The 26296-nt window shown below is 36.3% G+C and overlaps 1 protein-coding gene across 1 annotated transcript; it reads right to left on the minus strand.

Moving 5' to 3' along the window:
- Positions 1–1362: 1362 nt before the first annotated feature.
- On the minus strand, positions 1363–25708 carry TOP2A (DNA topoisomerase II alpha). Its single transcript, XM_046676970.1, has 35 exons — positions 25593–25708; positions 24600–24755; positions 24310–24400; positions 23946–24009; positions 22625–22770; positions 22338–22435; positions 21899–22111; positions 21387–21560; positions 20920–21021; positions 20673–20810; positions 19208–19346; positions 17850–18007; positions 17436–17561; positions 17016–17126; positions 16537–16642; positions 16336–16445; positions 15992–16084; positions 15474–15588; positions 15252–15373; positions 14968–15116; positions 12931–13162; positions 12607–12741; positions 12282–12482; positions 11908–12103; positions 10085–10176; positions 9816–9980; positions 9594–9677; positions 8515–8697; positions 8115–8205; positions 4704–4853; positions 4334–4457; positions 4178–4221; positions 3624–3764; positions 2775–2971; positions 1363–2459 (listed from the first exon to the last, which is right to left on the minus strand). Exons 1-35 carry the CDS (start codon positions 25611–25613, stop codon positions 2334–2336), a joined length of 4593 nt encoding a protein of 1530 aa, XP_046532926.1. The 5' UTR covers positions 25614–25708; the 3' UTR covers positions 1363–2333.
- Between the last annotated feature and the right edge of the window lie 588 nt (positions 25709–26296).

A 26296-nucleotide genomic window follows, 5' to 3' on the forward strand; every position in this document is an offset into this window, starting at 1 on the left:
ATCTTAAAAAACAAAAACCAAAAAGGCTTAGTAAGTTCGTGTCATTTATCAGCTAATACAAATTTTGAATCCTTATTTTCTCAGTAACCATTCTTTTGTAATTTATAATTGATATAATATGCATTTAAGCAATGTCTCAAATTTATAGGAACTAACTACACTCTATAAAGGGTCTAAAATGTCCAAGTTATTAGCACTAGAATTTTTATCTCCTAGAATGTCAGTGGCTTAAGGAATAATGAATAAAGTCAAGGAATGTATTCACTTGAAGTCTTTTTAGATAATAGACATTTTACTGATTAGGAGCAAACTTTTCCTTTTAAAAGGGAAACATTTCTTATTTTTTTCTTTCTAGAGAGGGTTTGTAGCTTTTCTCCCACAATTTATTTTATAAACAAATGCCTACTTACCAGACAGGGATTTCACCTTTGATCTGTAACCTTTCTTCACTCCATGTCATGAACATCTTTTCACATCAATAGATTATATACATGATCATTCTTAATGGACACATGGTATTCCCATTGTACTACAATTTGTTTAAACTAATTGTTTTACCAAATGTCGCCCATTGTTGGACATTGAGGTTACTTTCAATTTTATTATTACAGAAACTTCAATAAGCATCTTTGTATACAGCTTTTTTGGAAGATAATTATAGATTCACATGTAGTTGAAAGAAATAGTACAGAGACCCCTCGTACACTTTGCCCACTTTCCTCCAATGGTAACCTTTTGCAAAATTATAATCAGGATATTGCTATTTCCTGTGTTACTTGAACTCAAATTTGTGTGTGCTTCCACAGCTTTTGGCACATGTCCAATTCTCTTGAACTAAACTTCTTAAAAGTGAGAATTGCTGGGACAAAGAGCTTGGCCTTTTGTCCAGATTCTGATGAAAGGGCTCATTTTCCCTTTGTCAACATTACCCTTGGGGATATGTTTAGGATATCCGTCTGTAACTCACGATTACTTTTCTTCTAGTACCTTTTTTAATAGTTTTGTTTTTGATATTTAAATATTTAGTCTATTTGAACTTAATTTTGGTGTAAGATGTGAGGAAGGGATTGGATTTATCTAACATTTCTTTTTCTAAAAGATTAGCCAGTGGCCCCAATTTACTGATATCATCAAGCAGTTGACCAGGTTATCAAAATAGTTGTTAAAGTAGGGAATCATTAAAAAAAAACCTGATGGGCCTCTATTAGGTCATAATGCCTATCTCTTAGACCTATCACTGTGGCTGCCAGGCACATCAGAATATGATCGGAATAGCTCTCAAAAGGAAGTGAAAAGGGATATATTTTAGAGTAAGGAAAAGAGTGTAGTGCAGGGGCAAAAAAGGGGCAATCAATGACTTGCAATGTTTTGAACATTTTATTAAAGTACAAAATTGTTGAAGTTAAGCTAAATGGAAAAACATAGTAAATATTTACAAAAACATTGATAACAATACTCAAGTTACACACATGTAACACTGCAGAAAGGTCTCAAAGTTTACAAATTGAAAATTATGGCAATTTCCCAAAATGGATATAATAGCTCACTGCTGAGTATGGTATTGATCTAATATGTACGATCTTTGCGCAAATGTTGTCCCTAACTCTTCTGTAATCCAGTGCTCCCTAGAAATTTGTTCTTTGGGAGATTTAGACTCAGAGGCAGCCAGAGGGGACAAGTCAAGAGTTGAGATAGTCACATAACTTATGGTCTAATTTTCTTCATCCTATTGACTGTGTTGAGGTTGTACAGACACAGTCAGGGTGTTTTTCTTCAGCCTCTGGTGGTATTCAAAAGGATATGAAGAATATGAGCAATTTCTCATTGCTTCAACAAAAAATCAGCACATAAAAGGCTGAGTGGGAAGTATTTGTACTAGAACTACAAAGTTCTATTTGATGGAGAATTACCTATAAAACTAAGATAAAACAGAGAATCATGCTTTATCTCATAGATACTGAAAGTAGGAAAGGAGGCAGAGCAGACACTTTTATATCAAAGTGATCCAATTTTAGCTTAATGGCCGATAAACAAACTACATTATGCTGAAGTAACCACACAGCTACCTGTCCAGAAGAATTTAAAAACAGATTTTAAAGACAAAAGAAAACAGACAAAACAGACAAAGCAGAGAAGAAAACAAGGCCCACGAGATGGTTACTATTTAGACAGTATTGGACACTTGGGGTCTACGTACTTCACTTTGACGGCTCCAGATTAAAACTACCTTCCCCCAAAGTAAATTCAGAAAGGAGGAAATCAAGAGCTTTAGGTAACTTTAAAACTGGTCCTGGGCTCAATAGAACCATTAATTAAAATAATCATCTCACATTTTAAAACAGATCATCTTCATCTGATTCCTCGAGGTACTTTATAGGTTTCCTTGCCCGTCCGGATTTTGCACGAGGAGCCACAGTTGAGTCTAAGTCCAGATGGAAGTCATCATTCTCCTTGGATTTCTAAAAGAGAAAAGCCCAAGTAATTTGCATAATGTCAACCTGACAGCATAATTTCAATGTAAAACATATATCAACAGACTACAATTCAAGGAGTTTTCCACCTTCTAATAAGCAGTAAGAAATAGATTCAAGGCAACTTGCATTGACTAAGTAAGTGGCATATTTAACTTTGTTACAACTAAACATATAGTAAAAGCTAATGGGTTATGGGATTTAAATTTATTTTCTTAAAAATGTGCTAAGTTATTAAGAGCAAAGCTTGATTATTGTTTCAAAAAACCTATAGCAAATGGACTGACTAGGATAAATACACACCTTGTTTGTGACTGCTTTAGAAATCATTTTCTCAAAATTAGAGTCAGAATCATCAGAAGTGGATGGCTTCCTTTTGCGGGGATTTTTGGTTTTGGGCATATCAGGCTTTTGAGAGACATCAGAATTCAAACCTGGATCTTTCTTGACTCTTTTTGGTGCAGGCTTTTTGGTGCCGGTAGTGGAGGTAGAAGACTGACCTGCAAGTCAACATAGGCATTTATCATGGCCACTCTTAGATGAACTGTTCTCACTGTGAACTTTTTTTGGCAAACTGTTGACTGCTTTTATTTAACATAGGAAAAGACAGCCTAATGGAGCTGAAAATACACTAGAGAACCAAAGTATCCTTAGGCATACAATTTTTTTATAGGTGTATGTTTTACATTAAATATTTGCAATTGTTTCTAAATCCTATCCATGTTATAGGAATGAGCCAGATCATGCCTGGCATTTTGAGAAACACACTGATGTCAAAACTTTTGACCATCTTTTTTGTGTGTGTGACTGACGAAGATTGTCCCTGAGCTAACATCTGTGCCAGTCCTCCTCCGTACTGAATGTGGGACTCCACCACAGCACGGCTTGATGAACAATGTGTAGGTCTGTGCCCGGGATCCAAACCTACAGACCCCAGGCTGCTGAAGCAGAGTGTGCAAACTTATCTACTACACCACTGGGCTGGCCCCTTGACCACCAGTTTTGATTATAAAGATGTAAAGATTTGCTTTCAATTGGAAAAGATTTAATTTCAATTATCAATAGTAAATTTTGGGAATAAAAAATCAAATTGGTTTGTGTCAGCCAGTTAGTTAATCCCAATATTAACCCATCTCAAAGATTTAGGCTTACTTTTTGCTGCTATTTTTTTCACCGTCACCTTCTTTTTAGAAACAGGATTTATAATTTCAGTTTCAGCTGGGAAATCAGCAGCTGAAGAGCTTGGAGAAAATGATACACTGTCCTTGGCATCATCAGCATCAAGGTCTGTTACTTCAGTGGAAAGGAAAATAGTACATATAAGCAACATGTGAAAATCCATTTACTGCTTTGTTGCTGCTATGAATTTCTATTTAAACACCAAGTCTGCGACTTTTCTGGAATATTTAAAACACACTCTTATAACTTTGTTAAAATTTCTAGGTTTTCCAGCAGCAAAAACAGTTATTTTTTTTTATCTCTAGCACCTAGCACAGTACCTAGTAAGCACATGATTACTTTTAGTATATTAAATGTAGAACTTCTTTATGTCCAAAACTAAACCTAATGAACAACATCAATGTAATGCTAACAAGAACTTACATTTATTTTCAAAGGCAGGACTTGGATAGTGTAGTCCAGATTAGAACCCAGGTGGACCTGAGTGCCCCAGTAAAGCAGATTCCTCACTATTTTTAAACACATACCTGACACTGCACTTTTCTGTGTCTTCAGTTCTTTGTTAGCATGTCTAGAATAAAAAACAACATCCTGACAACCAATTCTAAATGTATCAAACAACGAAGAATATATTACTGACTATTAAAAGCAATCATAAAATCCATATTATAGAAGATACTTACTTTAGGGAAGTTTTAGTTTTAGGTAGACTAGAATCTGATGGGACAAAATCTTCCTCTTGAGTTTTTTCATCAAAATCTGAGAAAGGTTCATCTGAATCCAAATCCATTGTGAATTTGGTTTTTGCTATTAAAAACATACATATAAAAAGAATCAAAGAGGATAATAGGAGAAATATTTCGTCCACAGATTGATATAACATTTCATGAAGATTTAAGCTTCAGTTTAATATCCTAAAAGATGCTTTAGTTTTTTACAAATCTAACATAATTACTGCTCTAAGATACAACAATTTCTGGAATTAAGTGCCCTGAAATGTATGGTCCATTCAAATCTTTTGGCCTATCTAGCATGTTCTTCAGTTTTCCTTACTTGCTGCTCTCCGTGGCTCTGTTTCTCGTGGAGGGACATCAAAATTACTTTCATTACTGCTCATATCTGATTCTGAATCAGACCAAGGGTTTCTCTTCTTTCCTTTGACTGGTTTAAATGGCAATGTAATTTGTTTCTTTGTCTTGGTATCTAGAAGGGAGAGAGAAATTAACCACTTTTGATAATTTTAGACTCAATTTTTCTCCATCTCTATCCATCCACCCATCCTTCAAATATTTATTATTGAGCTCTGTGCTAGTACGGGGAATACAATGGTGAACAGAAATGGATACAGTCCTTCCTCCTGTGGAACTGGATCATCTAATTCCATGAATAAATACAATGTGTTTATGTAGGGCATGTGGTATGTATCTACATGTGTATAAATACGAGGCTTCTCTAAGAAAGAGATGCTTGAGAGCTATCTGAAGGTTAAATAAGAGTTAACTAGTTGAAAAGAGGTGGGTGATGAAACATTCCAATTCAGGAAAGTGCATGTACAAAGGCCCTGTGAGAAAACATAGTGCCTTTGGGAAAGTGAAAGAAATCCATTATGGCTGGAAAGCATAAGCCAGGGGGAGGGTGACTGGTCTTCTTAAGGATTTTGTTTTAAACAGGGAACCTATATGAGCAGATTTCCATTTTAAAAAGTTCTCTCAGATCGCAGTGTGGAGATTGGAAAGAGGCAAGAATAGATGCAAAGAGATCAACAGAAGGTTATTGCTGAAATCAAGGCAAGGGAGACAATTCAAAGACAAAAGAATGGCTAGGACCAAACCTTGAGGGGCATTTAATGGCTGATGAGTTAGGAGGTTTAAAGTCACTAGGTCTTGTTAATTCTGTTCCCCAAATGACTCTCATACCCATCCTTTGATCTTTACTTCCCTCTTCTTGGCCCACAAAGGTTACAATGGCAGTCTCCTTATTGGCCTGACATAGTCCTTTCTTCATATTCTTGTTAGATGAATTTTCCTTAAGTATACCCATTTCATATTCCCTAGTTGCATTTAATCTTATATATCCTCCCCCAACAACCTGGTTTTCTAGTTTTCCATAATCTGGCTTAACTATATTTTCTTCTATTTCCCAATATAAAACCTCCCACTCTATTAAGAGGGCCTTTTCATTGTCTCATACATATTATATGCTCATTTTTCTTCTCCCAATCTAGGGATACCTAAATCTTACTCAATCTTCAAGGCTCTAGCCCAGGTTTGACCTCTTTCACAAAGCCTCTATAGTCCACAGGTGCCCACACTGACCTCCCCTTTCTCTAAATCCGTACATGGCCTGTATATACTGCTTTACCTTTCTTTCTTGATAAACCTCTTGAAGGTAAATGCCCATGCTCTCCCACTTCTCGTGCCCTCACAATATTTGCTAGTGATGGGAACATAAATGCTCAAAATACTTAACTGATTCATCGGTTTTACATGCTAAATGATTGCTAGCTAAGTTTAAAGTTAAAGGCGTGCTGCATTCTAAGGCCAATATAGAATTTTGCACAGCATGGCACACACAACACACTTTTCTTACTTCTTTTTAATCCTAAGATATTTCCATTTGTTTTAGTCACCTTTGTATCCCCACAGAACTGAGCACACGTTATCAAGAATAGACACTTAAAGATAGACATATAAATCAATGGAGCAGAATTGAGAATCCATAAATAAACCTTAATATTTATGGTCACTTGATTTTTGACAAGGGTGAAGACAATTCAATATATTGTGCTGGGACAACTGGATACCCACATGCAAAAGAATGAACTTGGAATCCTTCCTTACACCATTTATAAAAAATTAATTCAAAAGGAATCACAGACCTAAATGTAATACTTAAAACTATAAAACTCTTAGAAGAAAACATAGGGGTAAATCCCAAAAGATTAGATATGACATCAAAAGCATGAGCAACAAAAGAAAGATAATGGATAAATTTGATTTCATCAAAATTAAAAACTTGCGCACCAAAGGACATCCTCAAGAAAGTGAAAACCCATAGAATGGGAGAAAATATTTGCACATCATCTATCTGATAAGTGACATCTAGAATATATAAAGAATTCTTACAACAATAAAAAAGACAAATAACTCAACTTAAAAATGGGTAAAGGATCTGAATAGATTTCTCCAAAGAAATATAAATGGCCAATGAGCGCATGCAAAGATGCTGAACATCATTAGCCAACAGGGAGATGCAAACCAAAACCACAATGAGATACCACTTTATATCCACTAGGATGGCTAGATCAAAATGAAGACAATTAGCAAGTGTTGGTAAAGATGTGGAGAAACTGGAACCCTCATATGTTGGTGGGAATGTAAAAGGTGCAGCTGCTTTCAAAAACAGCGTGGTAATTCTCCAAAACTTATACATAAAATAATTATATGACCCAGCAATTCCACTCCTAGGTATCTACCCAATAAAAACATAAGACCAAATAGAAACTTGTACATGAATGTTCATAGCATCACTATTCACAATAGCCAAAAGGTAGACCCAAATGTCCACTTACTGATAAATGGATAAATAAAATGTAGTATATCCATACAATGAAATACTATTTGGCAATAAAAATAAATGAAATATTGATAGATGTTATTACATGGATGACTCTTGAAAACATTGTGTTAAGTGAAAGAAGCCAGTCATAAAATGACCATGTATTATGTGATTCCATTCATACAAAATGTCCAGAACAGGCAAATCTAGGGACAGAAAGTAGATTAGTTGTTGCCTCAGGGTTAGGAGGAGTTGGGGGGGAAATGTGGAATGACCATAATGGAAACAATATTTGTTTTTGCAGTGAGATATTGTTCTAAAACTCTGAGCATACTAAAACCATTGAATGGTACACTTAAATGAGTAAATTTAGCATGTGAATATCTTAATGAAGAAATTAAAAAAAAAAGTAGGATCTAATATACTGTTTTCTTTAGATCCCAACTGAGGAATTCAAGTTGTCAAATTAACAGACTATTTCATTAAAAAAATGATCTTTTTTAAAATAAATCAAATCCCAGGCAATACTATGGAGGTTCAGGCATACTTCAGACATAGTCCTCCTTCATGTTACTTAATAAGAACTTATCACCTGGGTCCAGCCCCGTGGCTGAGTGGTTAAGTCCATGCACTCCGCTGCGGTGGCCCAGGGTTTCGCCAGTTCGAATCCTGGGTGCGGACATGGCACCACTCATCAGGCCATGCTGAGGCAGCATCCCATATGCCACAACTAGAAGGACCCACAACTAAGAATATACAACTATGTACCGGGGAGCTTTGGGGAGGAAAAAGGAAAAAAAAAATTCTTTGGGAAAAAAATAAAAGAACTTATTATCTATGTGGAACATTCTAGGTAACAGACACAATTTAATCTCGACTCTATATCATTTTCCGTAAATGGTATACCTGGTTGTCTTTTCTGTTTCTTCTCTAATCTTTGTTTTAGGCCTTCTACCTCTGTACCGTCCTCTTGAGGGCTTCCTTCAGTATTTTCACTCTAAAAGACAGCAAGACAAAAATGGTCAAATTCTGCCAACTTATTATTTGGAATAATATAAGGTCAAATACATATCTGGTCAAAGAGTGTTTTTTTTTCCTTTGAGTTTTGGTTGGAGCTCTGAATAAAGGTAAAAGAATGATTTTTTCAAGCTACTTAAACACTAAAAAATCAGGCTCATAAGAAGGTTATGATTAGATAGGGGACGAATTCCAACTATGGAACTAGAAATTTTGTAATATAATTTGTCCAATTTTAAGTGGAAATATGCTTAAAGTATTTTATGTATAACATTTTCAAGAGTTTCACCTTAATTTTCTTTTTAAATTTCTTTTCTGCCTCTGCTTTCATCTCTATGGTCACTCGGGGGATGACTCTTTTTCCACTTGGAGAAGGCAGAACTTCAGCCCTTTGTGTTTTTTTCCCCTTTGCTTTCCCCCCTTTCCCAGGAAGTCCTACTTGTTCATCTTGTTTTTCTTTGGCCTCGACAGCCTACAAAAGGAATATAAGAAAGGAAGTTTATAAGCTAACAAAGACATTACAACATCTGTGTTACTTTACAGGGATAGACTAAAACGCAACAGTTAAATTGATTTCAATTTGTTACATCTTAAGATAAATTTGTGATAACCTGTTCCATAACTAGGTATATACCACCACAACAGTGAAGATATAATTAAGGCACACCTTGAAAAGCTAAGTATGGAGACAAAAGATTAGGTTCTACTTGATTCTACCACTTGATCTTTCTGAGAATAAGAAGGGGAAATTGGGTTGAGGATAAAACATATACATATATATATGTATATTTGTAAACTCAAATAAGAAATGAGAAAGGATGTGATATCAGTAATGTACACTTATCTAATCAACTGATTGCAAGCTGGACATCCATACTGAAATGTAATATAAATTTGCATGCTAAGTCTTTTAGCTTAATTTACGAAATGAGATGTTTTTCTTATGTTAAAATAATGTTGGAAGACAAACATTATTAGGGAGATTTAGGTAACAAAGGATCTCCTGAAACTACTGATTAGCTAGCTCTCTGTCCTTTTAAGTTGACTTGGGGGATTGGGTTAGTCTTCCACATTTAAATTCTCTTTATCTTCTTAGTCCCAGGAGGTCCTTCCTTTTATGAAAATCAACTCCTGCGCCCTTTCCTCTCTTTGTTCAAAAACTTCTGGGTAGTATATATCCTGGCATCATTTACTTTATTCTAATAGCATTTAATAATCCGTTCTTTTATGTGTTATCTTGGAATGTTTCATTATGCCTCCTATATTCTTTCTATTTCCAATTGTGAAACTTCTTCACAAAGAGATATATTGCTAGAATACATTATTTCATTAATAAAAATTCTAACATGGGCATTATAAACTACACACCTCCAATTCTTCAATAAAAGCAGCCAAGTCTTCTTTCCACAAATCTGATGGACTCTTTCTCTTTAATGTTTCCAGCTCTTGCTCCTTCAGAAAATAATCAGAAAATTAAGTTACTTCATGTGCACCAAACAGCATTTTCATGCAGCAAGCACACAATTAAGTTTTTGCTTTTATCATTAGGACATAACTTAAGCAACATGTACCATCCTATCATCAACTCACTTTTTCATTTCTTAGTTTGCACAATTCATCTTTCTTTTCCTTAGTTAGATACCAAAGAGGCATATCCAGAAGGTAGTTGAAGGTTGGTCCAGAATCTGTTACAGAACCACTCTTTTCAGTTTCCTTTTCACTGTCACTCTCTTCATTTTCTTCTTCATCTGGAACCTAAATGAGGAATTAAAATGCAGCTTTAATAGGAAACGTGAAACACAGACATTAGATTATACACAGTCTTTAATAATATAGAAAAATGTTACCCAAGAAATTACCTTTTGCTGGGCTTCTTTCCAAGCCTTCACAGGATCCGAATCATATCCCCTCTGAATCAGAACTTTAATCAATTCTTTCTTAGGCTTATTTTCTATTTTAAAAAATATAAACAAATAGTTTTGAGCAATATTTTAGGAAAGGAATAAGGTTTTACCATATTAAATCAAAAGATTAAAAGTGGAAATTAAACTATCTTTATCTGGCATAGATTTGTACATCTTGGTATATGGACAAGTCCCTAAACCATTGACAAATGTAAATTACCACAAGGGGGCAGTCAAATCACATATGAAGTTGTGATCTAATCATAAAATAGAAAACAGTCAAAATCTTTATGTCTGATAACATCTACTTCAATTACACCCCCTGGTTTTTTAATTTCAACACTTGATTGGGCAAGTTTTTAGTGCCACCCATCCAAACATCAATTTTCCTTGACTACGGTTCTCTATGATGCACTTGTTCCCTTTCTTTTTTCCAGTGTCTACTGCATTCAATTTATTAGACTATGAGGGATATTGAGAGTTACTAGCTATAGACAGAATGAGGTTTAAAGTACCACCTTTCATTAGTTAACTTGACATAGGTTTTATTTTTAGGCCCTCTATATTTATTCCTCAAGAAGACTGGATAGTCCTTAGTATTTTCTAAATTCCAGTCAACTGAATACAATCTTTATATTTTTCTTTTGAGTCATGTCCAATATCACTCATTTTAGCTTGGCCTTAAGCAATAATATCTGTGAAACTGGGGGATTGATATGCTATTGCTATTGAGGTCACATTGATTTTAATATTATATAAATTTCAGGTGTATGTCATTATATTTTGACTTCCGTTTAGATTGCACTGTGTTCACCACCAACAGTCTAGGTGCCATCCGTCACCATACATGTGTCCCTTTACCCCTTTTGCCCTCCCCCCACCCCCTTCCCCTCTGGTAACCACCAATCTATTGTCGCTATCTATGTGTGTGTTTATCTATCTTCCACATGAGTGAAGTCATAAGGTAACTGTCCTTCTCCATCTGACTTATTTCACTTAGCATAATACCCTCAGGGTCCATCCATGTTGTTGCAAATGGCAAGATTTCATCTTTTTTAATGGCTGAGTAGTAGTTTATTGTATGTATATATATGTATATATATAGTTATTTAAAAAAATATTTATGAAAATGAACATGTAACCACTAAGTTAAACATTTTTGTGTACTATCAGGAAATTATCTTGTGATCACCAGTAACTTGTGTTGTCATGTTTTGGGACTTGCTATTGTATAACCCATTAGCTATCTGGCTTTCCTAGTTAGCCCTGGCCAGAGTTGAGCTATTTCTTTTAACCTTCCTTATACTCCAGTTTTAGTCAAAACTGTTTTCTTCCTGGTCACTTACACTTTGACTTTGTTGCTTCTAGAACCTCTTTAAAAAAAATCCCCTAGGACATGATTCTTTCAGTGTTGAGTATACAATTTACTTATAATATAAACCATTTATAATCTTCCTTCCTGCCTTTTCTTTCCCTATCAGACTTATTATCTCTTCTCTTGATCAGTTTACACAGGGACCTCTTCTAGCTCCCTATTCTCTTCCGGTCTAAATGTTAACTAAATCTTGATTTCTCAAGATGCTCAATCTAGGAAAAGCTATCTCTTTCAAACTATAAATGCCTAAATTAGGCATTTGAAAGAAATGCTTGTATATGTAACCAGAAGAACTAAATGGATTTTGCCCTCTCTCCCCACCATTACTCTCACCAAAAATGTTTAAAGGAAGTTTGGCATGATTATGGTTTTAGTACAGGCAGTTATTATTCCAAAAACATACCAATGATTATTTTGCCATCTATTTTCTCTAAGATAAAGCGAGCCTGATTGTTCAGTTTAGCAGATTCAGCACCAAGCATTCCTAGAAGCCATTCTTTTCTTAATCCATAATATTTAAGCCTGAGTTCAAAGAAGTCTCTTAGAATGTCCAACACTGTGTCGTACTTCTTTAAACAGCCTACATGGTCAAAGAGCACCTGAAAAGGAAAAACAAGATTAAAACCAACAAGAGATAAATTGGCTAATCTTTAATGGTTTTAGAGAAGTGACCCTATTCTTTGAAAATATAAAAGTAGCCTAAGATATCCTTTTAAAATCGATACTAATCTTTAATATAAATGGAAACATATGTATCTCTCATAAAACCAGACATACCATAGAGTTGCATGTGAGACTAGTCTGGAGTTTGAAGACTTTGTGTAGTCCAACTCTTTCTGCTTCTGCCAGTTTTTCTTCAGTCATCTTCACAACAAACTTTACAGTGGTATCTGTATGGTATTCCCTATAATCTGTTATGAGAGGGGGTGTCTTCTCAGTGCCATTCAACATGGGTTCTAGAACCTGTTCTTTATAAGTCTGAATGAAGAAAGAAATAATCCTTTTGTAAGTTTCTAAAACATAGGGTCCTGAATATCAATAAGCATTAACACAAAAAGTATTAAAATCATAAAAATAAAAAAATAAATCTACAATTATTTACCTGGGTCCACGTTCTGATGGGAAGCTCTGAGATTTCAATGGTTGTGGAATTAAGAATAGCCACTTCACCACTAATCACATATTGATTTGGAGCCAGCTCTTCAATAGTTCCCTTGAAGTTCTTATAACTCGGAAGCTAAATTGGTGTTTTAAAAAAGAATATATTTTCTAAATGTGATACTAAAAACAGAAATCACAAGACTATTTAACAAAAAACCTAACTAACATTAAAGCATGAAATAAACTTATATTTGTGTCTTCTTTAACCATAGTCTACTGAATTGAAACCAGAGGAAAACTAAGGTTCCTAATATAGAATAGTTACCATTGGCAAAGGTTCTTCTCCATCCATCAAACGTCTGATGTTATTCACAATTTCACGAACATCAAAGTTAGGGATTTTGCAGGACCATCCAGTACCGATTCCTTCCGCGCCATTTACCAGCACCATGGGTATAATAGGAATGTACCATTCAGGCTCAACACGTTGGTTGTCATCATATAAAAACTTTAATGTGTGATCATCTTTTGGTGGAAATAGCAACCGAGCCAACGGGCTAAAAAAACAAAGAATGTTATTTTACAAAAAATACTTAACTTTGATGGAAAGGACATGTGTTCTCTCATACATATACATGAACATTACCTTGGCCTTACTTGCTGATTAACACTGATTTAACAATATTTGAGCAGTTTCTATGTGCCAGGGACTGCAGACATAAAGTTTCAGCCTTGAAGGAGCTCACATGGAAGTACAGAGAGGTAGCCAACAAACATACATTTTGTCAGGTGGTAGGGTAAATGCTAAGAAGAAAAATAAAGTAGGTAAGAGTGATTGAGGGGATGCTAAAGAATGGTAAGCACTTTCTGATAGGATTACATTTGAGCAGGGAAGAAACTGAGAGAATGAGCCACGTGGTTATCTGGAGAAAGAGAATTTCAAGTAGAAGGACCCACAAGTAAAGGGCCCCGAAGAGGGAATGTGCTTGACATGTTTGTGTACAGGCAAAGAGGCAAGGTGTGTTTGGAGCAGAGATAGTAAGAGATGGAATCAAAAGACATGGGGAGTGGGGACACAGACCATGTAGAGTCTAGTTAGCTAAAATAGGGCTTCAGATTTTACTCTGAAATGAAGAAGTTCCAAGGTTCTGAATCAGAGTGACCTATTTAAAAAAACTGGCTGCCGTAAGAAAGAAGGATGGTAGAATATAATAGTTTAGATGAATGAGATGGCTTAGTAGTTTTCTAATAAGGAGTCTATAGGATTTGTTGATGAATTGGATGCAAGTATGGAGAAAAGGAATCAAGGGTGATTCTAAGATTTTTAGCCTGAGAATTAGAAGGATAGCATTCCATTTACTGAGACAGGAAGACTAAGGATTTGGTTTTGAACTTATGTTTGAGATATTTATTAGACATCCAAGCGATAAATAATGAGAGGGTAGTTGGGCATAAAATTTAGAGGTCAGGGCTGAAGCTCTGAGACTGGATGTATGAGATATTATCCATGGATGGGAAGTAAATATAGCTAGTGGAAAGAGATCTGATGAAGGAGTCCTGGGGTAGGCCAGTATTTAAAGGTTGGGAAGACGAGAAGGATCCAGCAAAGAAGACTAATAAGGAGGAAAACCAACAGCCTCGTGTCTTGGAGGGCAAACACAAAGAGTTTCAAGGATGGAGTGATTAAATTGTATCCAGTGCTGCTGAGGGTGAATAAGATAACAGCTGAAAATTGACTATTCATAATGTACTTCCCATAGACTAGTAAACAAAGTAAAATTTCAACTGTGGTATTTAGGAAGAATCAAGTTCTTCTTTACTCTAACAGACTCTACAGCAGGGTTTCTCAACTTCAGCACTATTGACATTGTAGGTCAGACAGTTCTTTGTTGTGAGCAGGCTGTCCTGTGCATTGTAGAGCATTTAGCAATATCCTTGGCTTCTGCCCACTAGATGCCGGGAGCACAGCTCCCCTAGTCACGATAATCAAAAATGTCTCCAGACATTGCCCCACGTTCCCTGGGGGGCAAAATCTACTCTGGTTGAGAATCACTGCTCTACATGAAGAAAGAAAAGAAAATATAAGAAATGAAAGTAAAACATTTATAGTTTGGTAAGGAAACAATACTTCTAAGGGACAGAAAGGCTCGGGCATCAAACTGAAATAGAATTTTGATTTTCTGCTCATTGCAAAGAATAGCATAATTAAACTTTAATGAGCTTGAAAATTAATAATCTAAGCATCTGTATCAAATACACATTTTCTGATTAATTGAATTTTTCTATTTTTGGTCAACTAAATCTCACAATAGTTCAAAATTGGAAATGGCAAGTATTCACTAAAAATTTAAAGCATACCCACCTGAGCATTGTGAAGATGTATCGAGGACTAGCAGAATCCTTGCCACCATGCAGCCTGGTACCAAACTGACCAATAGGCTGCAAGAGGTTCAAATTATTGCTACCCACAAAATTTTGAGCCAAATTGATAATGGTCATCATTAGCGACATCTGGGGGGGTGGGGAGGGGAGAAAAAAGATTCATTATCTAATCTGCAGGCTTTAAATAATATGTATCCATGATTATGACTTTGCAGGTATTTCTGCTATAATACTTTCTGGGAACATCATAGATTGTGTGTTTACCTCACCATGATGATAAGAGGACATCTCAGCTACTGACCCAGCTAACTGGGCAACCTTCACCTCTCGCTTGTCATTCCGTTTGAAACATGTAAACAAAACCTTTCTCTGACCTGGTTTCAAACCTTCAGAATGAAAGTACAAATATGAGTATCCTCAATGTAATAATTTCTTGGCATTAATTTCCATCTTATGATAAAAACAGGCTAATAAATTAGAACTCACCATCCACCATAGATGGGATAGATCTCTCATTATCAGAATTTGAGAACAGGATAAGTTCCTTGTTTATGAAGTCATTGTATGTCAGATATGTGGTAGTTTGCCCATATAAGTAATCCTGAGGGACCAAAGAGAATATTACATCATCTAGTTTAAAATAAAAAATATTACTGGTCTTAACAACGCTTAACACAAAAATAAAACAAAGAATCCTCTTAACAGTATAATTTCTATTGTAAATCCCTCAAAAATACAGAATTATGCGGAAGTATTTTACATGTTTTAAAGATAAAGCAAGTCTAAATTGCTGCATAATTAGAAAAAAAGTACATTGCCTTTGTAATTTCTTTCAGGTCCAATACATTTATGTAGCAGTCTAAATAAGAATAAGAATATTTATGTAGTTATCTATTGTTAAACTTTTTACTGAAATAACTATTCAGTGACTTTAATTTGCTACAACATCAATTCTAAAAGGTCAGCAAATAATATATTTTGTGGCATATATGTAAAATTTTTACCTCAGGAAGGCCAAGTAACTTTCGTTGCCTTCTATCCTCCATGAAATGAGTTAACCATTCCTTTCGATCATCTATCTGTTTTTTGCTAAAGGCCTACAAATTAGAAGATGAAAAAGATGTCACTGGTACTAATAGGTTGCAAAATATCTCTTCTATAAAAAATAAGCAAACAACAAAAACTCAATTTTCTGAAACATCTGGTTCCTTTCTCTGGTATATGTTTACTGAAAACATTCTATTCTGTAAAACATTCTATTATATGAAAACTTAAATGTTTCAACTGACTAGCTAAAGCATTGACTTCTAAAACTAGTATGTATGTGTAAAATACAACTCAAACTCACCAGGCTGATTGCAGCATCATCTTCAGGACCAGAATATTTGAATTGGATACGATGTCTTTTCATATCTGCAAAATATTCTTTAGCTTCTTTTGATGTGCTGGTACCCAAACCTACAAAATCAAAAACACCAAGTTACTCCATATAACCTTGTACAATGATATATAACAAAATGAGAAGTTCTACATGAGTTTCATTACAAACCTTTGTAATACTTGACTTTCCATTTTTTATGATTTGGAGTAGAACTCTTCCATTCTTCAAATTCAGGGAGGCTATAGAATGCCATTTCTTGCTTGTTTTTAGACACCTGTGGTAAAGGAAACATTGCAGTTGCTTTGCATACTGCTGGATCTCCTGCATACCACCATTCATCACTGGGGTTATTATATGTGTACCCATGGTTGAGGAGTAGGGTCTTTTTTTTTTTTTTTCTTTTTTCTCCCCAAATCCCCCCAGTATATAGCTGTATATTTTAGTTGTGGGTCCTTCTAGTTGTGGCATGTGGGACGCCACCTCACCGTGGCCTGATGAGGGGTGCCATGTCCCTGCTCAGGATCCGAACCTGGTGAAACCCTGGGCTGCCAAAGCGGACCACATGATCTTAACCACTCGGCCACGGGGCCGGCCCCGAGGAGTAGGATGTTAAAATACCCATTATGGTATGTTAGAAAATAGCATACCTTTACAATGGGAGTGATAAATTCCTCCAGAAAACGATGTCGCAGAAGAGAGGGCCAATTGTGATGGATAAAATTAATCAGCAAGCCTTTGATGTGGGAACCATCTTGGTCCTAGAAATATTTGGAAAGCCAAAACACTAAAAATTTTTTTAGAAACTAAAAAAATTATGATTGACACAGGTCATTTCTCAAAAAACTTTCTATGGGGATTAAAAGAAAAGGCTTTTCAAATTCAGACTGACTTAACCTGTATATGCAATATACATTATATAAGTAAAATATCTGATTAAATATGGACTAGAGATAATGAATAAAACTCTCAAGTTAAATAATTTCCTCTCATGGCAGGAAAGCAATGAAACAATAAGACACGTTTAATTTACTTTAACAATCTATAAAGTATTTGACAACAAATCTGACCTGATCTGTCATAATCATTATCTTCCCATAACGAAGAGTCTTCAATGAATCTTCATCTTCATAGTTTTTCTTGTATTGAAGACCCACAATCTTGATGATATTGTTAATTTCGGCATTTTCCATTATCTGAAATGAACATCCACCAAAAAAGTAATGTTTTGTTTACAAATTTGAAAAGAACAACAAAATACAACAGTATATGTTGCTTGGATTTTCTTGAGCTTCTGTATTAGGCTAATTTATAAGGCAGAAGGATCTGTTAAGTTATGATATAACGTATCCAATTTCCTAAAATAACAAGAACAAGCTGTCCAAGATATATTTCAAAATGCCCAGTGAGGGAACGAAAAATAGGCATGAAGTCCTGCATTACAAAACTAGATTTACATTCTAAAGATGGTTTTTATATTCTACCTGTTTATGAGAAGCTTCTCGAACATTAAGTATTTTTCCTCTAAGAGGGAAAACCCCATATTTGTCTCTTCCAACCACACCAAGGCCTGAAACAGCCAAAGTTTTAGCTGAGTCTCCCTCAGTCAGAATAAGTGTACACTCAGTTGAGTTTCGGCCCCCTAAAATAAAAACACACAAATTAATATTAGTTTTAGTTCACTCTCAAATATACTCACTCAGACATGTGATGAAACACAAATAATTTACAATTCCTAACACGTTGGTTTAGGAATAAAATGGAGCTAATAATTATATTGCTGCTAAAGATTCATTTGATCATCTATTAAACATATTTCTTGGTGATGGAGTTCAGGACATGGTACCCCAAATACGGCACCTTGGCCTATTGACTATTTTAAACTGAAGTTTGAGAAAATGATAGAAGCAGGAATCTCTCTGACCTCCTCCCTAAACTTTCTCTCGTGAAGCAGGCCATAAGACCCTTATGTGAGAGGTGCCTTACCTATACCCAGAGGAAAGGAACATTCTTATCTCCAAAACAGAGGGACACCAAAAAGAATCTGAATGAACAGGCCTTGCTAAGTTTCCCCGCATTTACTGTACTTAGCTCATAACCTTTGCCTTTTTTTCTTTTTTTTTGAGGAAGATTAGCCCTGAGCTAACATCTGCCGCCAATCCTCCTCTTTTTTGCTGAGGATGACCGGCCCTGAGCTAACATCCGTGCCCATCTTCCTCTGCTTTATATGTGGGATGCCTACCACAGCATGACTTGCCAAGCGGTGCCATGTCTGCACCTGGGATCCGAACTAGGGAACCCTGGGCCACCAATGCAGAATGTGAGAACTTAACCGCTGCACCACTGGGCTGGCCCAACCTTTGCCTTAACATATCTTTCCACAACTTTCCATTCTTCATCAAACCTGGCATAAAACTACTCAGGTTTAACCATTTCTTTGTATCTTCATTTCCTTATGAAGGTTCCGGTATCACATAAAACTTACATTAAATAAATTTGTATGCTTTTCTCCCGTTTGTCTTTGTCAATTTAATTCTCAGATCTAGCCAGGGAGATAAGAGGGTCAAGGAAAACTTTTTCCTTCTGTACTTTAGGTAAAAGATCACTGCATAAATATCCTTGTTTTATACTCCAAAATAATCATTTCAACATTATTTATAACAGCCAAAAGTTGGAAATAACCTAAATGTTCTATAACAAGGAATTGGTTGATTTTTAACAAAGTTAAAACAAATTCTGTTGCATATTAAGTGTCAAGGGAAAAATATCAGTGGTATGCTGTTAACGAATAAAACATTAACTACAAGATTTAAAGTTTGGAACATTATTAAATGTGTAGTACCTGCATCATTGGCATCATCAAGTTTGGGAATTCCCTTGATTCTGTTATGTTTTACAGCTGAACACTTCTTGTTTAACTGTACTTGGGCCTTAAACTTCACCCAGTTTAGTATGCTTTCTACGATACCACAGCCAATTGCCTGAAAAGGAGAAGACTCATGTTAGGAAAGAAGAGTTCTATTGGAAATCCAGAATACAAATCAGCTCCTATAAAAATAACAATATTTCAAAGATTGAAAAGAGGTGGAACAATAATTTCTGGATAGAGGGTGGCACATCTTTCTGTCTCAGGTTATCACTACTGAGGGAGTTGGTTCCTTTGGGTTCATTTATTCAATATTTACTGACTATGTACTTATATTGTGCCAAGCACTGAGACACATGTTGGAGATCTAATGGTTAAAACAAATTAGACATGGTCCTTGTCCTCATGGAATTTAAGATACAACATGGAAGACAGAAACAAGAAATTACAAGTGTGATGTTATGGATAAGTGGAAAGTGTGCTATATATAATAATATATGCCCAGTACTATATTGGAATCAACTTAGTTGGGAAGAGGGGTAGAAAGTAAAGGCTTTCCTGAGGAAATGACATTTAGGACCTAAAGTAGTTAGCCAGGTGAAAAGCATTTCAAGCAGAGGGATTAGCATGTGAAAAAGCTCTAAGGAGGGGAAGAGTACTATGCTTTTGAGTAATTTAAAGCAAGTAGGACTGAAACTTACACATAGGAAAAAATGGCACTGAGATGAGGTTGGACATGGCACTGTCTTACAGGCCAAATAAGGAACTTGGACTTTTTCTAAGAGAAGAAGTCACTGAAAGACGTCAAGAGTGAAGACAAAAATGTGTGCTTTAACACAAAAAGATTACTTAAGAGCATTGCAAAAAAAAGGACTGAAACAGTAAGAACGTTTAAGAACCTATTATAGTAACACAGAAAAGAGATGATAGCAGGAGGCTACCAGGGTATTCAAGAGGTGATTCTTACTGGTTGGATTAGAGAGTAAGGAGGATGAAAAGAAGGCTCCCAGCTTTCTTGTTTATGCAGTCTAGTGGTTGACCGGGGCCTTTTACTAAGACAGGAAATAGTTTTATTTTGGGGAAGTGGGGGGCTCCTTGTGTGGAGATCATTAAGCATGGAGATAATTAATTCAGTTGTGGATGTGTCAACTGAGAGCAACCTTAGGCATTCAATGCTTGCATTCAATGCAGTTAGATGGGCTGAATTCAGAACTGATCTAAACTGAACGGTGATATGTAATGGGGAAATATAGGCATATAGATGGTAATTAAGGCCCTGGGTAAGACCAGTGAGATAAAAGCTGTTTTTTTAATTTCCTTTTCAGAGTGAGAAGACTTGGAGCAGTGCATGTGGGAGGAATCTTTGTTTCTGCAGAACCAAGAAGGACAATGGAAAATAAAGTAAGGTACTTCTATTTTTTATTACCCTCTAAGTACTCACAGCTTTGATGAATTTTTCACTTAATTGGCATGTTGATCCAAAGTTCTTGGCTTGTAAAGTCATGTTTTCTTTTGTCTGAGAGTCAAAGGTTGGGTTTTCAATTAAGGCATTCACAAAAATCCACATGTGATTTTTCACCTGCAGTAAAAGTTGGTATTAAATCACTAAAAACTTACTCATGCTTTACTTATAGCCTTTCTCTTCTTCCTTGACTTTAGAAAAAGAAAACTGTTCTAAAACACCATACCTGATGTGCTTTTACTGCAACACCACCCTTGTTCTTCTTCTTCACAACATCGACCAGCTTAGTGACAATCTGATCAGCTACGTAATCAACATGCCTGCCACCCTAAATGAGGAAAAATACCAAATTGCAAAGCTCAGAATCCTTAAAATTATAATAATCAAACATTTAAAAAAAAAAATCTAGGGCTGGTCCTGTGGCCTAGTGGTTAAATTCAGCATGCTTTGCTTCAGCGCCCAGGCTCAGGTCCCACTCGCTGGCAGCCATGCTGCAGCAGTGACACACAAATAACAGAGGAACACTGACATACATGTTAGCTCAGGGCGAATCTTCCTCAGCATAAAAAAATCTAACTTACCTTCCTTTATAACAAAGTAGCCAAATACTCAAATTCATTTTACATATTAAAAACAGTAAGAACACTTATATGTAAAGATAAATCATGATTAATAATTTGGCAGTAAAATTACCTTTGAAGTAGCAATGCTGTTGACAAAGCTAATTTGCTGAAAGCCTTTTTCACTCATTGTTAAACACACTTCCCACCTGTGGTTTACTTGTTCATGTATAATTTTCAATGGATTGCCAGTTTCATCTACCTTGTCCTTCAAATACATGTCCACATAGCTACGGAATCCTTTTACCTGTACAGGAATTAAAAATAATGGTATAAAAAAAAGTTATAAAAAGTAGATTCAATAACGGGCTATGAGGACTTTTCAAAACTAATGAAATAGTGTTCACTGATGGGCATAAGAGAATGGTCATTAAAGGTCACAAACGAATTTAGGTGTTTTTTTGAGAAAGAAATTTCCTTCAGTAAGTTTAAAATGAGCTGACTGAAAAATATGGAATACTGTTTTCTTATCAGAAACATATCTGAGAAGTGGTAGGAAAAACATATGGAGGGAAACAAATCAATTGTGCTTTTGACAGTGTTCACAAGTCCCTCATTATCCTTAATACTCAGGAAAATACTTACTGGCAGCTTGTTTCCATTAAGAAAGACTTTGACATCTTTAGTGGATCCAGCAATATCATATGCTCGTCTAACCATTAGTGCAACAATATCTTTGTCTAGGCTTTGCATTTTAAACTTAGACAAATCAGGGTGGAAGGTAATACACGTATAATCTTCTCCGTTAAAGGGCTTGAGTTCCATCTCACCAGCTCTCCCCATATTATCCATCCATGTCTAGAGAAGTAAAGAATAGGAAAGACGAAAAATTTAAGTCATCTCACAAACTACAACTAAATAATACAAATTTATAAATCCTAAAAAATAACCTAATATAGGTTCAAGAATAACTTTCCATAATTTATTAGCTTACAAATTATGTTAAATTAAACCAACCATTAACGCGATTATAAATTGCTATAATATAATTTATAATCAAGGCACAAGATACCAAGTTACTTGCCTGTTTGAACATTTTCTTGTATTCTCTACTGGCTGTTTCCACAGTAAATTTGGTACTAAATATGTTACACAATTTGGCTCCATAGCCATTTCGACCACCTGGGCAAATAAATAAAAAATACTACTTAATTGTTATTATCTCATTAACAGCTTTATTTCTTAATCACTGGCAAAGGTATTCAATTATAGATTTACTCTCATATTTTTAAACTTTATGCCACACATAGTCATTGAAAAAATGCATTTTTTCAGCAACAAATATTTCCTTTATTTTTCTCAATACTCTACCTGTTACTTTCTTTTCATCATCATCATAGTTACTAGAAGTTAGGAGCTGTCCAAAGATGAGAGCTGGGACATACATCTTCTCAACTTTGTGTTCAACAACAGGAATACCTTTTCCATTATTCCATATGCTAATTAAATTGTTTTCCCTAAGAAAAGATTGACATTTTTATTGTAAAACAAAAGTTAAACTTGTGCTTAATATTTTAATATCATCATTTCTAAAATACATAAATTCACAAGTCTCAATTTCTTTATGACTCGTTTTCATATATACCTTCTGAAATTCAGCATGAAATACCTTTCCTATCATGCTTAGTTCCTGACACTCCTAAAATAGGAGCCAAGAGGAAAAAAATTTAAATCTTTTCCAACACCTGGGCAGACACTGATAATGTTGAAAAAACACGAAATTTTAAAATGTTAGGGAACAGAGGGAAATGATTTATGCCCAATGGAAAGAAAAGGACAAAATTTGGAAACAGTATTATTATACCACTTTTAAGAGGATCATTTGTACTATCCCAGCTCCCTTAGCTTTTCCATCCAACAAAGCACATTGCAAAACAAATATGAAAGGCAAAGACATTATCAACTGTAAACTGCCCTCCTTGCCAATAAAATGCTAAAAATTTATTTGGACTATTTATCTCTTAATTGAAGTTAATTTTCAGAAGATAATATATTTTATCTGGATACACACTATGGTTCTTATTTCAAATAGTACTTAGTATTATCCAAAAAAAAAGACTAATTAAAACTAACTCCATATTTTTTAAAAGACAATGATACCAAGTCCTTAAGAGCATTCAAGTATATCATTAACACCTACATTTCCCAAAAAGAACCTAAAGTATAGTTTATGTCATAACTGATCAGGCTAATACAAAGGTGAAATAATGATGCTCACCACCCACAAAAGGACGCTCAGCATTTATAACCAGAAATGTTAGATCAAATTATTCTCTATCACCACCTGCTGGTTTACTATTTGAATAGCAGCAGAAGAAAAAGTTAAAGCTCTAGACCCCAGAATACTGACAGTAATTATTGGAGATGCTTACTGAAGTATTTAGTGATGAAGTGTGATAATGTCTGTAATTTATTTTAAAATGCTTCAGAAAAAATATAGATGGGGCAAATATAGCAAAGTGTTGATAACTGTTGAATCTAGGTGATAGGTATCATCGATTATTCATTTTAGCATTCTGCCTTTCTGTGCTTTTGCAAACTTTCATTTAAAAAAAGCCAACCTCCTTATAAATCAAGTAAATGCAACTAACAGTAACAATGAGCTATAACAACAAAAGACCAAGAGACTCACGGGTCAATTGTGACTCTAATACAAGACATTTTTGGGTCCCTTTGTTTGTTGTCTGCAGCATTAACTGAAAATAAAACACATTTGTAAGTGAAGTATTTAAAAAAACATTCTATAACTCTCCGATACAGAAAGAAAAAAATCTCAAACAGCACAGGAGTAGCATTAATGAGATGTTAATTTAGCAATTTTTATTCAGAGTACTGTTCCGAGAAAACAATTCAACTTCCTGACTCCAGTAAACTGCCTCACCTTTGCCAGGTATTGTTTGAAATGACACAGCTCTGGCTACAGAGGGTTTGCTAGGAATGATGCTTTTTATGAAGGATTTGGACTAGTAGATCTTTATCTGAAAGAATTTACTCACCTAGAATCTCATCAAAGATTTTGTATAAACCAGGAACAAAAGTGACTTCCCTATAGTTAATGCCAACGTCTTCATCGTAAACCCACATTTGCTAGAAATAAGGCAAAGGAACATAGTTATTTTTACCCTATATTGGCTCTGTTTTATCATCATGATTACTGTAAAGTCTTCTGGAGTAAATACAACAATATAGATACGATAGCTTAAGCCACTTCCAGTGACACTCAAAGTACATGAAGTATAGAAAATTAATCTGGAAAATTAACTGCATGTAATTAGCTTGGCTTTACCTGGGTCACTAATTCCACGGAACCAATGTAGGTGTCTGGGCGGAGCAAAATATGTTCCAATTGCGTTTTCTTTTGATAGATTCTTTCAACGGAGAGTCTTTTCTTCGCATCTTCATTTTTCTTTGTTTTGTTGATTTGCATATTTTCATTTATGGGCTAGCAATTTAAGAAAAAGGAAGAAAAGGGATTTTTAACCATAGGTTTATCAGAAACTATAAACGTCTACCATGATGATATGCTTATACACGCTATAACAAATCGTCCTCTTTTAGTAGGTACTGGTGAAGTTTACGTCGTTTTGTGCAAATACGGCATTTTAAGGCAACTGAGGCCAGGTTCCCGGGTGGCAGTGTGAGTAGACGTGTGGTCTCACCAGGTCTGTCTGACGTGGAAATATTTTCCTCCAATGTTTTGTTTAGCAACAAAATACACCCAGTTCTTTCATCTACTCCGCAAACATTCACTGAGCGCCTGCTCTGTCCCAGACACGTAACAGATTCCTGTTCAGCAGCCGTTTGGGAGGCTATCGATCAATGCTCCGGCCGTGTTAACGTTCCGAACAGGAAGGACAGATTTTGAGCAACACGCCGGCTCCTTAATGGGAACCCTGTGCCGTGCCCTGCCCCTCCCAAGCTCAGGGACGTTCAACGCCGTTTCCGAGCGGAGGGCAGGAGAGGGAAGCATCCGCGTGCGGTGCTTCAAGTCACGCGCGGACCACGGTAACACACATTTACTACAGGACCAGGCGAAGCCCGTCCCTAGAAACAGTCAAACGAAAACAACACCCTCGAGGCCGCTTTAGCCGCGAATACTTCACTATCAGCACCATAAGGGGGTTTCACCCCCCTCACCATCACGCCGAGCCCGGGAGACCAGGGTCGCCCCGGAATACCGGCTCCCAGCCCGCCGCGGCCAGGCCACAGCCCAGGAGCCTCACCCCTCGCGGGCAGCCAGAGATACCGCTCCACGACCCGCCTCTCCCGCGAGCTGTACCTGCAGCGGTGACACGTCCATGATGACGGTCGTGAAGGGGCTCGAGAACCCTGCGAGGGACTAAACCGGCGGGACGCACGAGACGATCGCGGAGCAAGCGACTTCTCCACAGACGCGCGTCGGTTAGGCGAGTTCCTCCAGTCCCATTTGAACCTTCCTCTAGCCCGCCCAAACCAGATAAGCCAATCCCTGACTCGCTCTCACCGGTTCCGTCCCGAAGAACCAATCGTAGCTAGTCTTTTATATCTACCAATGAACGGCTGAGTTGGCCCCGGTCGAATGAACCAATGAGGCGGGGGAGGCGGGACTAGATGGTTTTCAAAACGCACCACTCGGAGTCCTAGCTGAGAGACCGACAGGGAATCCGGCCAATGAGGAGAGCTCGTTTGTTCTCTCAGGGCAGAAAGCTCTGAAGAGACGTGCTGGGGAAGCGGGAAGGAGTTTTCGGAGGTGCAGGCTCGGGTAAAACGAGGAAGAAGGCTACTTATTCCTCAGAAGTAGCTAACTAATTTCAGATCCCTGAAGTCTAAAAACCGTCCTCTGGCCTGAGGTTTTTCGTGAGAGGAACGGGAGCGCTAGCTCGATTTTCCTGAGGAAGCCGAGCGCCGGCCTCCTGGCGATTTGGTCAAGCGAACAGGTCCTGGCCTTTTCCTCAGCCTCCCCTCCCCCCCGAGAATTTACATATTTTCAGAGAAACAAAAGCG

Source organism: Equus quagga, chromosome 11 (assembly GCF_021613505.1).
Source record: "Equus quagga isolate Etosha38 chromosome 11, UCLA_HA_Equagga_1.0, whole genome shotgun sequence".
NCBI lineage: Eukaryota > Metazoa > Chordata > Mammalia > Perissodactyla > Equidae > Equus > Equus quagga.

What these genes read in the sequence shown, in the direction of transcription:
- TOP2A (XM_046676970.1), bottom strand. Translation starts at nt 25,613, where the DNA reads ATGGACGTGTCACCGCTGCAG. An exon ending in TGGACGTGTCACCGCTGCAG is followed by an intron (nt 24,756 to 25,592) that starts GTACAGCTCGCG and finishes TTAAATTGCTAG; the next exon opens with CCCATAAATGAAAATATGCA. An exon ending in ATTAGAGTCACAATTGACCC is followed by an intron (nt 22,771 to 23,945) that starts GTGAGTCTCTTG and finishes ATCTTTTCTTAG; the next exon opens with GGAAAACAATTTAATTAGCA.